The sequence below is a fragment of the Capsicum annuum genome, chromosome 10 (assembly GCF_002878395.1).
Source record: "Capsicum annuum cultivar UCD-10X-F1 chromosome 10, UCD10Xv1.1, whole genome shotgun sequence".
Lineage (NCBI taxonomy): Eukaryota > Viridiplantae > Streptophyta > Magnoliopsida > Solanales > Solanaceae > Capsicum > Capsicum annuum.
Window position 1 is genome coordinate 167,115,881 of NC_061120.1, and position 13,629 is coordinate 167,129,509.

The 13,629-nt window shown below is 32.1% G+C and overlaps 1 protein-coding gene across 3 annotated transcripts; it reads left to right on the plus strand.

Annotated features, from left to right (window-relative positions):
- Positions 1-4,022: 4,022 nt before the first annotated feature.
- Positions 4,023-8,090, plus strand: LOC107843314 (probable protein S-acyltransferase 16). Of its 3 annotated transcripts, none has more exons than XM_016687549.2 (7): positions 4,023-4,663; positions 6,495-6,587; positions 6,667-6,768; positions 7,000-7,077; positions 7,155-7,253; positions 7,338-7,433; positions 7,563-8,090. In XM_016687549.2, exons 1-7 carry the CDS (start codon positions 4,388-4,390, stop codon positions 7,665-7,667), a joined length of 849 nt encoding a protein of 282 aa, XP_016543035.2. In that variant the 5' UTR covers positions 4,023-4,387; the 3' UTR covers positions 7,668-8,090. The 3 variants fall into 3 exon arrangements, 2 of the variants coding, with proteins under 2 accessions (XP_016543035.2, XP_016543036.2); XR_001666303.2 differs by having other exon boundaries at positions 4,111-4,663; positions 7,328-7,433; positions 7,563-7,898; XM_016687550.2 differs by having other exon boundaries at positions 4,113-4,663; positions 7,348-7,433; positions 7,563-7,898.
- Positions 8,091-13,629: the final 5,539 nt, after the last annotated feature.

Consider the following 13,629-nt stretch of genomic DNA (forward strand, 5'->3'; position numbering starts at 1 on the left):
AGATATTCACAAAAAATTTATGGATTATAAAGGATTACGAAGGGACAGTTATTCTATGTTCGTTTCTACTCAGCACCAGCAGAAATATTGTTTGATGAAATAAAACAGACAATTATTGTTGTCAAGATAGAAATGACACGAGACTATATTATCCCTGAAGAAACATGCGAACAAGAAGAGATAATCAAAAATCAGATACCGAACTTCTACCGAAACAAGAGAGTTATTGGACTTAGCAGTATATTGATTGATTTAGCAAATAATTATATAAATCAAAACCCAGTTTGGATTTACTATAACAGAAATCAATTATTGGTTTACTTTACTTGTAAAAATATTAAAGAAAATGACAGAGAAGAGATAAGAAAATGGGTCATAACGATCCTAAAACCAGAAGAGTTACCAGTCACAAGATCTTTACGAAAGAAATTATTTCAGAAGAAGCTATGGATCAACTCTGTAAACAGGTTGGCCAAAGATACGATGACCACATATGCAACAAATATAGTGGCAGACACAACTTTATCCCAAATGTGATGCTACAATAGCAAGAAGATAAGGACAACAGCTGAAAGATACACGATAAAAAGATAAGAAGATGGAGCAATAATGGAAAAATAAGGAGACAAAAACATCAAAGTGAAGAAAGCGACATATAAGGAAAAAGCTAACTTTGTGAAATATGTAATACGTAAATCATGTGAACATTTAATAGCTTTACTATTTTTAGGATAGGCTTTTTGACTTTTGGCACTTGCCATTAAATATAAAGACATGGGACCATTATTGGTGTTTATTAGTTTTTGACTAGAAATAGTATATAGGCAACATGTAAAGTTATATTAGGATAGAGGTAAAGATGTAAAAAGTTTACGCGTCTCCTTTAGGATTATAAATAGCAAAGAATTTGCTCAATTATAGGCAAAACTTTCATGTGTTGAAAGCAAGCCTTCTCTTTTATAAACAAAAAACTTTTGAATATTTAATAAAAAATAGATATATTTTCAAGGAAAAGCTATGGATAAACAAAGCCCAGAATTATCAAACCTATCAGAACAGGTATATTTATTTACGATTATGAATAGCTAAATTCATAAATTCCTGACAATCATGATATGATAAAATAAGTTCATAATAGTTACTTTATAGTAAAATTATTCGAAAAATAGCATGTGAAGAAGTTTATTAGCAAAGTGGAAAAGGAGAAAAATCCCTAAGAACTATGACATCCTAAAGGTGAAACCGGTGAGGCAAGAAAGCGGTGATAAGGGAGTAGCCAGAGTAGAGGCGCTGTTTAAGGGAAAAGTATCCAGATTACCATGTTAATAGTGATCGAAGAACATGTTATTTAAAAACAATCTAGTATATAATAATCTAAAATAATCATACTTATTATGTGTATGATTGAAGGGATTATTTTGAAAAAAGCATCATATGAAAAATGAATACTTATTTATCTGACGAAATGGTAGATAAATTTAAAATACTTATTTTGTATGTACTTAACGATATAGAAATTGTAGATATAAGAAAAATCATATTGAAAAAAATATTTGATAAATATTTTATGACTAGAATAAATTACATACCTCACCTACCTACTTATTCTTACAAATACTTACATACCAAACCTACACATCAACAATCATAAATTACATATATTTAGAATATTGAAAAATGGATATGAAAAATATACAATTAATAGAAAAACTAATGAAAACAAATTTAGAAGAATATATGAGAACTAAAAATATAAAATATATAGAATTCCTTAATAAAAATATAGAGAAATTATTAAGATTAAAACAAACAACTAATAAATACTGTGATAAAGCAATTAATTACTAGAATCTAATTCCAAGTTATCCAAGTTATTCGTAGAAACCTAAGCACAATATGGATAATATGACAAGCTATATATCTGATGAAACTAAGATACTAGTTTTATATATCATAAAAGACTTAGAATTAGAAGACATAAAGAAAATAATATAGAAAAAAATATTTGATTATGAAGATGAGTTACTAAGTACTAATTGGATAGAAGATGAATTAGAAAATATAGATTTTTATGGTAGAAATAATTCAGACAGTTATTATTCAGATGGATATTATACAAATTAAAAATGCTAGAATATATTAATAGAGTTAGAGAAAAACAAAGTTGGCTATACGAAAAAATTAATTATAGAAACCAGCTTAGAAAAGGAAGAGAACAATTAAAAGAAAGATTAATTTGGATAAATAAAATCATAAAACAATTAGAATTAAAAGACAGCTTAGAATATGATTTAGACATAGAATTATTCATAGACAAAAAAGACAGGATAATTAACGAAATAGATAACCTAGAATTTAATATCAGATATAGTACAATTAGAATAAATTATTAGAAAGAAATTTGCAGTATCACAACTACTTTAGGATAAAATGATAGACTATGAGTATTTAAAATATTGGAGACAAGATATGAAAGAAATAAGATTAATAGAAATACTTATGAAAGAGAATTTAATTGAATATTTTAGAACAAAAGATATAGAATAGTTAGAATACCTCCAAAATAATATACAAGAATTACAAAGACTAAGAGAAAAAACTAAAGAATATTACAGTAAAGCATTTAATCAAATACCCTCTAATCACCCCACAAGATATGAACATTAATAAAATTAAAATAAATACACTAAAAATAAAAATGTTTAGAGAAGTTAAGAAATATCCATGCACAACTAAAAATAGATCCATTAGAGCTATAATTGATCTATTTAAGTTACCTGATTTATCCGCACCCCTCTATAATTGGTATCAGAGTCTATGTTATATAGAGTTATCGGAAGTAATATATCAAAGCCTATGCTGTCCAACATTCTCCAAAACTTTTCCACTAAATTTCTTAACTTTACATGAACTTATGGAGTTTCATTAGGTGACTAGAAACGTTGGGTGTTAACAACGAGAGAGGTATATTTGGACGAAGTATAATGACAGGAGTATATTTGGATCAAAATATAAAGAAGGGTATATTTAAATTATTTTTTATTATATAAGAGTATATTTGGCTCTTTCTATCTTCTAATTGGTCACACCTTTTAACTTTAGAATCATAGAGGAGAACAGATTCTTTGAGATCCTTATACTCATTATGCCTAGCATTAATGTTATGATATTCTATCTCCTAGATTATCTAACTTATGTTCTTCATGTAGCATTCAAACAGAATAAACCCTCCCAATTTTTAAGATTGAGTCTTTTTTTTCTTCATTCTAAGTTAGATCCTTCAAGCATTCATTACGCTTTTATATTAGAACACAACATTCATTTATGCTTTCATATTAGAACATACCTTCAACCTTAATTGGATGTCGTTCTTCATGAAACTATGAACAATGTGAAGGAAATTATGACTGAATAGAGGGTTCTGATGATGTTAATGTGATGTAAGTGTATACATTGGAGAAAATGCTGAGAACGTAAATTTTTTAAATATGGAGAGTGACAATTTTTCTTCTATTGTCGAATGTCGTGGGCTATCTTTGTTGGATTTGTAGCTGCTAAATTAATCTTATGGAGATAAGATATGTGTTCTACAGAGTTGAAGTTATTTATTTAATGTAAAGTGAAAGAAATTAGTTGATCTTGTTAGTTTCAAGAATGTCCTGATTTTGTGTAATGTAATGCTTTACATTTGAATTTCGTAACATTCTAGTAGGTGAGAATATAAAATTAAGGCATCTTGTTAACTCTATTTGAGTTGCAGAACAGTGATAAACAAATATTTCTATTGTTGGATTTAGGTCCCTCTTGTTTTTTCATGTTTGATGATTGACAAACTTAGTCGAAGAATCAGTTATGTAAATCTAACTCCTGAAGTACAAAATTATCTTTCTGTCTTATGTGCTAGCAACTTAGTACATTCTCGCAATGAAAGCAGAATAGTGGGGTGCACTCTGTAGTGATCACATTTAACTTTTCAAGAATCAAATTATATGAATTATAATTAATATTTTAAGATATATTTTTTTTTTTGTCAGTAACTGTATCTTATGGTAGTTTTCCTATCGTTTCAAACATCAAAATTTAAAAAGTAGTTAAATTGACATTCCTAAACCAAACGAGCCAAGTAAAGGTGTTAAAGTGAATGGAGGGATAACTAATTGATCAAAAAATATGAATGTGTGTGTCATGGTGGTACAATTATATAGTGATGGAAAAGTATAGTAACAAATTAAAGACGAACTACCCACCTAAAATTCCCAAATTAGTAAAGTCTACAAGGGACCATACAACCTAAACACCGCTGCAATTTCCCCTTTAAAAATCCACCTCGTCAATTCCATTTCCAAATTCTTCACCAACCTCGCCGGCGACGCCGCCGTCTGCGGAGATGAAAGCGACACGTGGCTGTCCATTCTCTTTCCACGTCATCGCCATCGCCGTAGCAATTGCATACGTTTACTTCTCCACTGTATTTGTATTCATTGATAAGTGGTTAGGACTTTGGTCTTCTCAGGGTATTTTTAACGCCGTCATGTTTTCCGTTATTACTCTCTTCTGCATATTCAGTTATACACTTGCTATCTACACTGATCCGGGTCGGGTTCCTAGCTCCTTTGTACCCGATATCGAAGACGAGAATATGGTTCGAGAGATCAAACGAAAGGTTTTGTTCCGTTTTAGTTTACTTTAATTTATGTATATTCTACTTTCATTATGCTTGTATATCTTGATATATCAGTCGAGTATTGGGAATTGAACGAGTCTAAATGTCTGTTTGGATTGCTTATTTTAGGTATTTTTTTCGGATGAAGTAATAAAATGTATCAGAAAAGGCATCAAGAAGATGCAGAAATTACCAACTACCAAGACCTATACTACTGTACTAGGTACAAGGAGCTAATAAAATCCAAGTAGCTATCAACACTGTTTACATGAGCATGGAAATTCCAGCTGAATAAACTAAGCAACTAGCTATTAAAAAAATAAGAGTTGAAATTCCATCAAAGCATCTATGATTCCTTCTGTTCAAAAATTGCTGGTGGAATCACTTTCCGGATCTTCCCGATGGTTCTGTCAACTCACCAAAAACACCAGCTTACATATGCGTCTTTAATGGATAAGGGTATGACCTATTGAAGACTACACATAGAGTAGAAAAGTGTATCAAACTTATTGATGAACCATCATAACTGTTTGCCGGGCCTGCTAATGTTGCTGTCACTTTTATAAACATGATACCAGAATGTCTCACTATTTCCTCCCAATTGAAAGTCATATCCTGTTTTGCCTGGTTTTTGGCTTCTCTCTTAGAGCAAACTTATGGTTGAGAGATTGGTCTCCCGACATACTACAGATTATTTAACTAGGAATGACATTTACTTGACAATGATTTTTACTGCAACTGATTCAACTGGCAGACAAATTGACAGAATCTTTTTTTCTTTTATGAATCCAAAAGAGAACCCGTAGAAGTATGATCTAGAGGAATTACCAATGTTGAAGCTAGTAAAACAAGAGAAAACATGAATATTTGAAAAATAATATTTCATTCAAGAAAGTGTGCATCATTGGACAACTTAAAAGTAAAGTGGAAGGACATTTTCAAAGAATGGAGGAACTACCAAATGTGAAAATAGTTAAAGAGAAAACTTAGTTTCAAAGGTAATTTTATGACACGGTGTGCTAATTGTGAAGAACTATTATTTTCTAAAGATAAATCAAATATTTAGCTGTTCCAGAGCTAAAATTTGTTGATAATGTTGTTTCCTATTTTCTGCGGCCTATGTTTAATTCTCAGTGGAAGCACCAAGAATGTGCCCCCAAAATGACCCATATACATGGTGGGGTTTCCTTTGCTTAAAAATCTACTATTTGCAAAATCATGACTGTTCGTCTTCCACAGTTTCCTTTCAATACCATAAAGGCCCTCCTAGTTCTCTCTTTCCGGATCAGCCACACTAAGCATAAGGTTTCAATCCTAAGTGCTTTCTTTTATCTCTTGAAGATGCCAGTGTTCCCGCTCTCCGGCAGCATTTAAACATGCATAGTGCAGTCCCAGTTTAAGCCTGAACAACAAGATGATACATATGATTTGCGCATAATTTTCTTTTTACTAGACAAATTTAGTATTGAAACTCATCTTTGACAGCAAGTTGGTGGAAAATTGATTAATTGATGACCTAGTAAATTGTAGTTTCTCATTGTTGGTCTTTCATTTTTGCTGAAGCTTTCAAGAGCTCATCTTTCCTACTACCTTCCTCCACTAACATCCGATCATTGTTAACAACAACCTTTGTCCATAATATTATTTGAAGAAACTCTGTTCATTTTTGTATGTTCTATAGTTTGTTGCGTAGATAAATGTTTTATTAACTAATACTGATTCTGCTTGAATTTTTCTGTGAGACAAAAAGTGGATATACTCATCAGAAGAATATTGCTAATTGAGTTTGGAGTTCTTGGATGTGATTTCTTTCTTTTGAATTATTCTGCAGGGAGGGGATTTGAGATACTGCCAAAAGTGTTCCCTTTATAAGCCTCCACGTGCTCATCATTGTCGTGTATGTAATAGATGTGTACTGCGAATGGTATGTCTCTATGTTTTCTTTTATGTTATTTCTTGATATCCTGGATAATGTACTAAATACTTTTCCTCTTGAATTTAAGGATCATCATTGTGTGTGGATGAATAATTGTGTGGGCCATGCAAACTACAAGATCTTCTTCATTTTCGTTTTATACGCCATTATTGCTTGCATATATTCCCTGGTAAGAAGTTGACATTTTGACACCTTTCAGAGCTGTATGATCTTGGTATGATGCTATGAGTGCAATCTATCGTTTCCTGAATGTACCTTACCCTTTTTCACTCTTTACTTATATCCCGAGTTGGTGCTTGTGATGAAATTTGGTTGATCAACAATTCAACATAATGTAAAAGATTTAGACATCTTTGCCTCGCTCGCACCCTTTCAACACGTGCTACATTTGTTCCTTCAGGTTCTGCTTGTTGGGAGCGTAACTGTTGATTCTCCAATGGACAACCAGCAAAGTGAAGGTTCTCATAGAACAGTATATGTAATTTCTCATGAACTAGTTTTCTTCTTATAACTGTTTAGTTCAGCCATTTACTCAGATGTTGTTCCTATTTGCAGATAATTTCAGCGCTTCTACTGGTACCACTAAGCTTGGCGCTGAGTGTTTTTCTGGGTTGGCATGTGCACCTGATTTTGCAGAACAAGACAACCATTGAGGTCTTTTTACCTGAATATGCTAGTTTATTCAATTCTTTTCAGTGGTATTAAGTTTTCAAGTTATAACTGATTAGTGCGTGATAGTACCAAGAAGGTGTCAGAGCTATGTGGCTGGCTGAAAAGGGAGGTCATGTATATTCACATCCATATGATCTTGGTGCATATGAGAATTTGATATCCGTAAGAGACTATTCTTCTCCGTTTCTCATGACATTTTTAGTGTCCTCTTCCTTATCCATAATTCTTTTTCATCCTTGATTTCCCGATTTCTTTAGTTTAATCATTTTAACTGGTTTGCCCGGGACACAGGTTCTAGGCCCAAATGCATTTTGCTGGGTGTGCCCCACAACAAGACATATCGGTTCTGGCCTTCTCTATCGGACACCATTTGAAGGCTCCTCGATATCAAGCTGAACATGTTACTGAAACATCATGTGACAAGATGAAAGGTTTTAGTTGCCAAAGAAGCAAAGGAAATCTGGCTGTCTTTAGAGCAGCAAGATTAACACTGTCATCGCTTGCCATCTGCCAAGATGAACATGGAGGCGATTTTCAATCTTTGATTTCCGTCATTTTGGAGTTTCCAGTCCTCCATCTGCGGAGACAGTAACGAAATGGTAATGCGAGATACTACAGCTGCTGCCAATAGGAGAGTTGATACTTGATAGTTCCCCTTGTTCATAGTTGGGTTATAAAGCTAGCATACACCATGTAAAATAGAAATTCCCTTTAGTTACAGTAACGAATTCGACAGTATCTCAAACAGCTGTAATTATGTGCCAACTTCTGCCTTCCTCCTTCCAGCATAATTAGTAATGTTGACAAGCCATTGGTGAATCCTCTTTCTTTTCTTTTTCCTGACAAATAATAGGGACTTGGGAAGGATTAGATTAAAAAAACAAAATTGTTGTTAAGGATAACAACTGTGATTATCTGTCAACTTCTGTCTTCCTCCTTCCAGCATTTTGGAAATGTTGACAACCCATTGGTGAATCCTCTTTCCTTTTTCCTGAAACAAATAATAGCGACTAAGGTGAGGACTAGATTAAAAAAAAAAAAAAAAAAAACAACTGTCGTCAAGGGTCAGCTGTAATTATGTACCAACTTCTGTCTTCCTCCTTCCAGCATAATTGGTATTGTTGATAAGTCATTCCTCTTATCTTTCCTTTTTCCTGAAACAAATAATAGTGCCCTAGGTAAGGATTAGATTAAAAAATAAAATTATTGTCAAGGTAACAGCTGTGATTATGTGTCAACTTCTGTCTTCCTCCTTTCAGCATAATTGATAATATTGACAAGCCATTGGTGAATCCTCTTTCTTTCCTTTTTCCTGAAACAAATAATAGCGACTTAGGCAAGGATTAGATTAAAAAAAAAAATGTGGTTGATGGTTAAACCGGTGTGGAGTTGGGGGATGTTTTGGATTTATTTTATACCATCTGCTATACTGATTACTGTGTCCATTAATTCAGATTCATGCAAGTAGGGATAGCAATGGTGCGGTGCAGGGTTTTTCTAAACCCACAAGTTTTAAAGTCGCATTGCACCGCATCACCTTTGAACTCGCATAAATCCGTCCCATATTCATACCCGCACATAATCACACCGCATCGCTCCATGTTTTTATTTTTTCCTTTTTTTTTTTGAAAAATTTGTAACTCCATTGAAAATCATAATATTTTCAAATCTACAATTAGGAAATAATAACTAGTTTCTATTTTATCACTTTTCACTAAAAAATTATCAAAAAGTATAACATGTACAAGTAATGATCAAATATTATATTTTTATTAAATGAATAGAGATGTTGAAAAAGCTACTATAAAATTATTTATTTATAGTGTTATACATATCGTTTTAAGTACTATAAAACTTTAAGTAAAGAATACATATAATTTTAGGTATATTCACGAGAACAATACTAATTTTTATTTTTTTTAATTTAAACCCGCATATATATGCACCGCATCGCACCATTAAAAAAAAACGTACTTTAACCCGCACCGCATTACTTAAACCCCGCCCCTCCCCACTCAACATAACTTAAAACCCGCACCACACCACACCCACACCGTCCCATTGCCATCCCTACATGCAAGGTTAACCTACTCAGGAGATAAATAGTTTCCCATCGGAAGGTTTCTTATTTTTATTAGTCAAATTCGTGACCGGTAATTAATAGTGCAGTGATAATCATTCTCTATTTTGCCGTCATTAGTCAAATTGGAGACTTGAAACTAAGAGTGGAGTGATAATCATTTGCTAATCGTTCGTCTCATATTAGTTGATCATCTTATTAAAAATATATTATTAGTTGATCATCTTATTAAAAATATATTAATATAGGTACTCATGCGATACACGGTATACTTTTCTATAAAAGTATCATTAAAAAAAAATATATTATCTTACTCATTTGAAAAAATAAAATTAAATGTATATGTTTAAATCATAACAATTTTTTTTTATCAAATTTCGTCTACATATATATGTTTAATTTTATCTCATACTCGATTTCAATTTTTACTTTCAATTCAAATTAAAAAAAAATTAGTTAACTTTGTACTTAGAATTAAAAAGAATTTATAAGTGCATGAAACTATTCAAGAAAGGAGTAAAAAAATACCACAGATTTGATACAAAGGACTCACAAAATGAGCAAAATAATTGAAACGGATAAACCTAAATTCGCAGGATAATTAAAATTTGAAAATGAAAATGATTAATAACTAAAAGAGAAGAAGAAAGCTTACACTACCATGTGTCATACTCAAAGTGTATATATATAAGAGTTTCACTCAAATTAAAGTGCATATATATATATAAGAGGTTACAAAGTTGGATATACATGCAAACTAAAATTCAAATTCAAAATCAAATATAAGTTGGATATGCATGCAAACTAAAATTCAGATTTAAAATTGAATGTGATGTGAATTTGTTAGAAAAATAAGATTTTAAAATATTATGGTTTTGAACTTTAAATTCAGGATTCTAATATAATACTATTATTATTATTTAAATTTAAATTTTAATTCTTTATTTTTTAATATTCTTATTTTTTTTTATGTATGATTAAAATAATAAAACTTTTGATATTAATGATTCTATTCATTTTTTACAGCAACAACTCGTGTAGTATGCATTATTGATTAATAAATCTAATATTTTTTTAAAAACAATAAATTTTCGTCTTGAAAATTTTAAGTTTATCTTTGAGAAGATATTGTATCTCTAATTCAGAATTCAAAAAATTAATAAAATAAATATCATTTATCGGATTGGTTAGATTATAATAAGAGTTTGATTAAAACTCTTTAGTGTGATAACTGTAACGACCTAAAAATTTGATGAAATATGTAAAATTTGTGATTTTGTGTGATTTGATTGTTTTACCCCTCCACGTAGTTGCATTATGATATTTCCGGGGTGTGGAAGTGATTGGTATGATTTTCGATGCATTTTGGTATCATTTATGCAATATTATGGTTTTTTATGGCTTCGAGAGCCTTATTTTGGACTTATGTGAATATCTTTTGATCCGTGCGACGGATGGCTAAACGGATTGTACCAGAAGCTCCATAATATTGATTTTAGGCTAGATAAACCTTTGGTTCGGATCCCGATGCACCCGAGCTCATTTCGACCTATTGGTCGGAAAGTAGGAAAATTGGAAATATGGGTGTGGGACTCACATTTGAGCGAAATGACCTCGGATGGAAAATCCGACTTCGCCAGTAGATCCGGAATGTTGATTTTAGGGTGTTAGCATGTTTGGTATGGTTTTACGGCTTTTAAATCTCATTTTGACCCTCGATTTGGAAAATTGTGATTTTGGGTTTCGGGGGTCAATTTTGTGAAAACAACATTTTCTGAAAAATATGTTATCACCATCGCATTCGGAACGTAGAATTTAGTATGGTTTCTCTGAACGAATCTCGAGCACCCCGTCGAAGTCCGATCAACCAACAAAAAAATGTTATTGCAGATTTTCTGCAATAAATAGCAGTTTTTTCACCCTTTTGGCCTATTTTGCTCATTTTCATCTTGACTCTTGAGAGCTAAATTCTAAAATAGTGTGGGAGCTTAAAAGTAAAGTTTGTGGGAGCTTGGGAAGCTAGATTAACACTCATTACTTGATTTTATTACGGATTTAAGGTAAGAATTCACATATTTCTTAGTAATTTTTTGACTAATTTCTCAAAACCCCAAAAATCTTAGGGCGTGATTTTAAACCCCATTTTCACTCATTTTCACTTGAATAATATTTTTATCTTATAATTACTAGTTTTTCATCAATTTAACCTTTAACACAACTCCGATTCTTGATTTTAACCTAGATTTCAAAAAATTTACCCAGTAAAACTCAAAAATAATTTTTCTTCGATTTGAACCCCAATTTTTTACTTGATTTAACTTAGGTTTTCAGCTGTAGGATCCTTAAAATATGGAAAACATATTTTTGAAGTAAAGTTCCGATTTTTTCCTTCTTTTCGAAAACCCATTTTAGGAGCCCATTTTGATTCCGAACTAAAAGTAGTTAATATGGGTGTCGTTGGTTTTGTTTTGACTCATAGATTTCATATTTGATGTTTTTAGTAGAGTTCTAGATTGTTTGTGAAAATTAAGGTCACGGGTTTAAGTATGAATCAGTTTCGGCTTTGGAGGTAGGTTATGACTTAACTCTTCAGACTGGGCTGGGTAGTAAATGATGGTACAAAATGTATTTTAAGGGTGGGAACTAATCATGAAACATGTCTATCTATGTGTTGTGCCCGTGTGGGGGCCTATATGTGATGTATTGTCGAAATTGAGATATTATGTAATATGTTTGACCGTGTGGGATCCTATGTGATATTGATAGCCTTGAATACATGTGAATAATTGTATTATATTTTTTAATGTGGTGCCATTGGTGTATTGTGATTATATCATACTTTATTGGCATATGAGACATGTGGAAATTCGTGGATGAAACGAAAATAATAAGTGGATATTGGCTCATGTGGTGTTGGGAATGTATCATTGTGGTTGGTTGTGGAAGTATATCATGTGATTGGTTGTGGAAATACTCATTGTGATTGGTTGTGAGCATTACATCTTCATATTATACTCATTTATGAAATACTGGTACCACCGTGGCAACATTTGAGAAACACTAGCAACACCTTTTTAAAAAAATATTGTAACACGTTATAAAACCCTTTTTGAGGGATGCGACAGAAAGGAGAAATGAGATATGTGGATTGTATATGGGTTGAAGAACCCCCCATGGATCCTACGTCGGGAAGATTTAGCTCCGTAGGTGTATACAGGGATTGTACGACGATCCCGAAGGTTGTGCGATGACCTCGTGCATCATCATCATATACATTGCACTTACTTTATTGTATTTATGTCATGTTGTATTGCCTTATTGACTTGTCATCTATATATTTGTCTTACCTCCCTTTACTTGTATTTGATGATCTTGTATCTACCTGTTCTCTCTTGTTCTATTTATATGTGACATAATGTATACTTGTGTTCAATATCTTGATGTGTTGTTGTAATATATGTGAGATATATTAGAACTGTTAGTGCAAGCGGTGTCGGCTACCATTGTGGAATATTTTCTGATTGAAGGTGACATGACCTTAGTGTATATTTTATATGCTTTATTTACTACTTTGCTTGGTCGGCCTATGATACTTACTAAATACAAGTGGACCGTACTCAGGCCTACTGCGCCCTTTCGGTGCAGGTCTTAGCTCTAGTGCGCCTCAGGTTGATTGACTCGGGCGATTGTTGGAGCTTCCAAGGTAGCGGATTGGACATTCATGCGTCCGAAGTTCACCTCTACCTTTTTATAGTTGTTATGTCTTTATTAGTATTCAGAGACAATTATTATTCCTTTGTGGTTATTTTTTTTATGCATTTGACTCTTGGATTATATATGTAGTTTTTACACTATTGACACCTGATTTTGGGCATGATTGGCATTTTGGATAAGTTCTTTCCGCATTGTTACGATTACTTATATGGTTCGGCTTCATTTTAGAAGCCTTACCGTGGGATATTTCTGTCTTTTATTCTTTTCATATCAGTTTGGGTGATAGGCTTACTTGTCAAGGTACGCCGCGACAAGTGCCATCATGACCCTCGTTTTTGGGTTGTGACAATAACTATCTTTCTTGATAATGTAAGTTGTTATTAATTACTATTATTATAATTGTTAGTCCAACTATTACACTACTACTTAATTCTACTTCTAGTACAATAACTTATTTTTAATTATTATTATTATTATTATATACTACTAAATTTTTAAAAATTAAAAGCACTGCTACTACTTGTCCTACTACCATTCTCTTTGTTTAAACATGTACCACTATTA

Excerpts from the sequence above, each read along its gene's own strand:
- LOC107843314 (XM_016687549.2), top strand. The coding sequence starts at position 4,388 with ATGAAAGCGACACGTGGCTGTCCATTCTCTTTCCACGTCATCGCCATC. Across the intron at positions 6,588-6,666 it reads ATAGATGTGTACTGCGAATG|GATCATCATTGTGTGTGGAT; the intron begins GTATGTCTCTAT and ends CTTGAATTTAAG. Across the intron at positions 7,254-7,337 it reads AGAACAAGACAACCATTGAG|TACCAAGAAGGTGTCAGAGC; the intron begins GTCTTTTTACCT and ends AGTGCGTGATAG.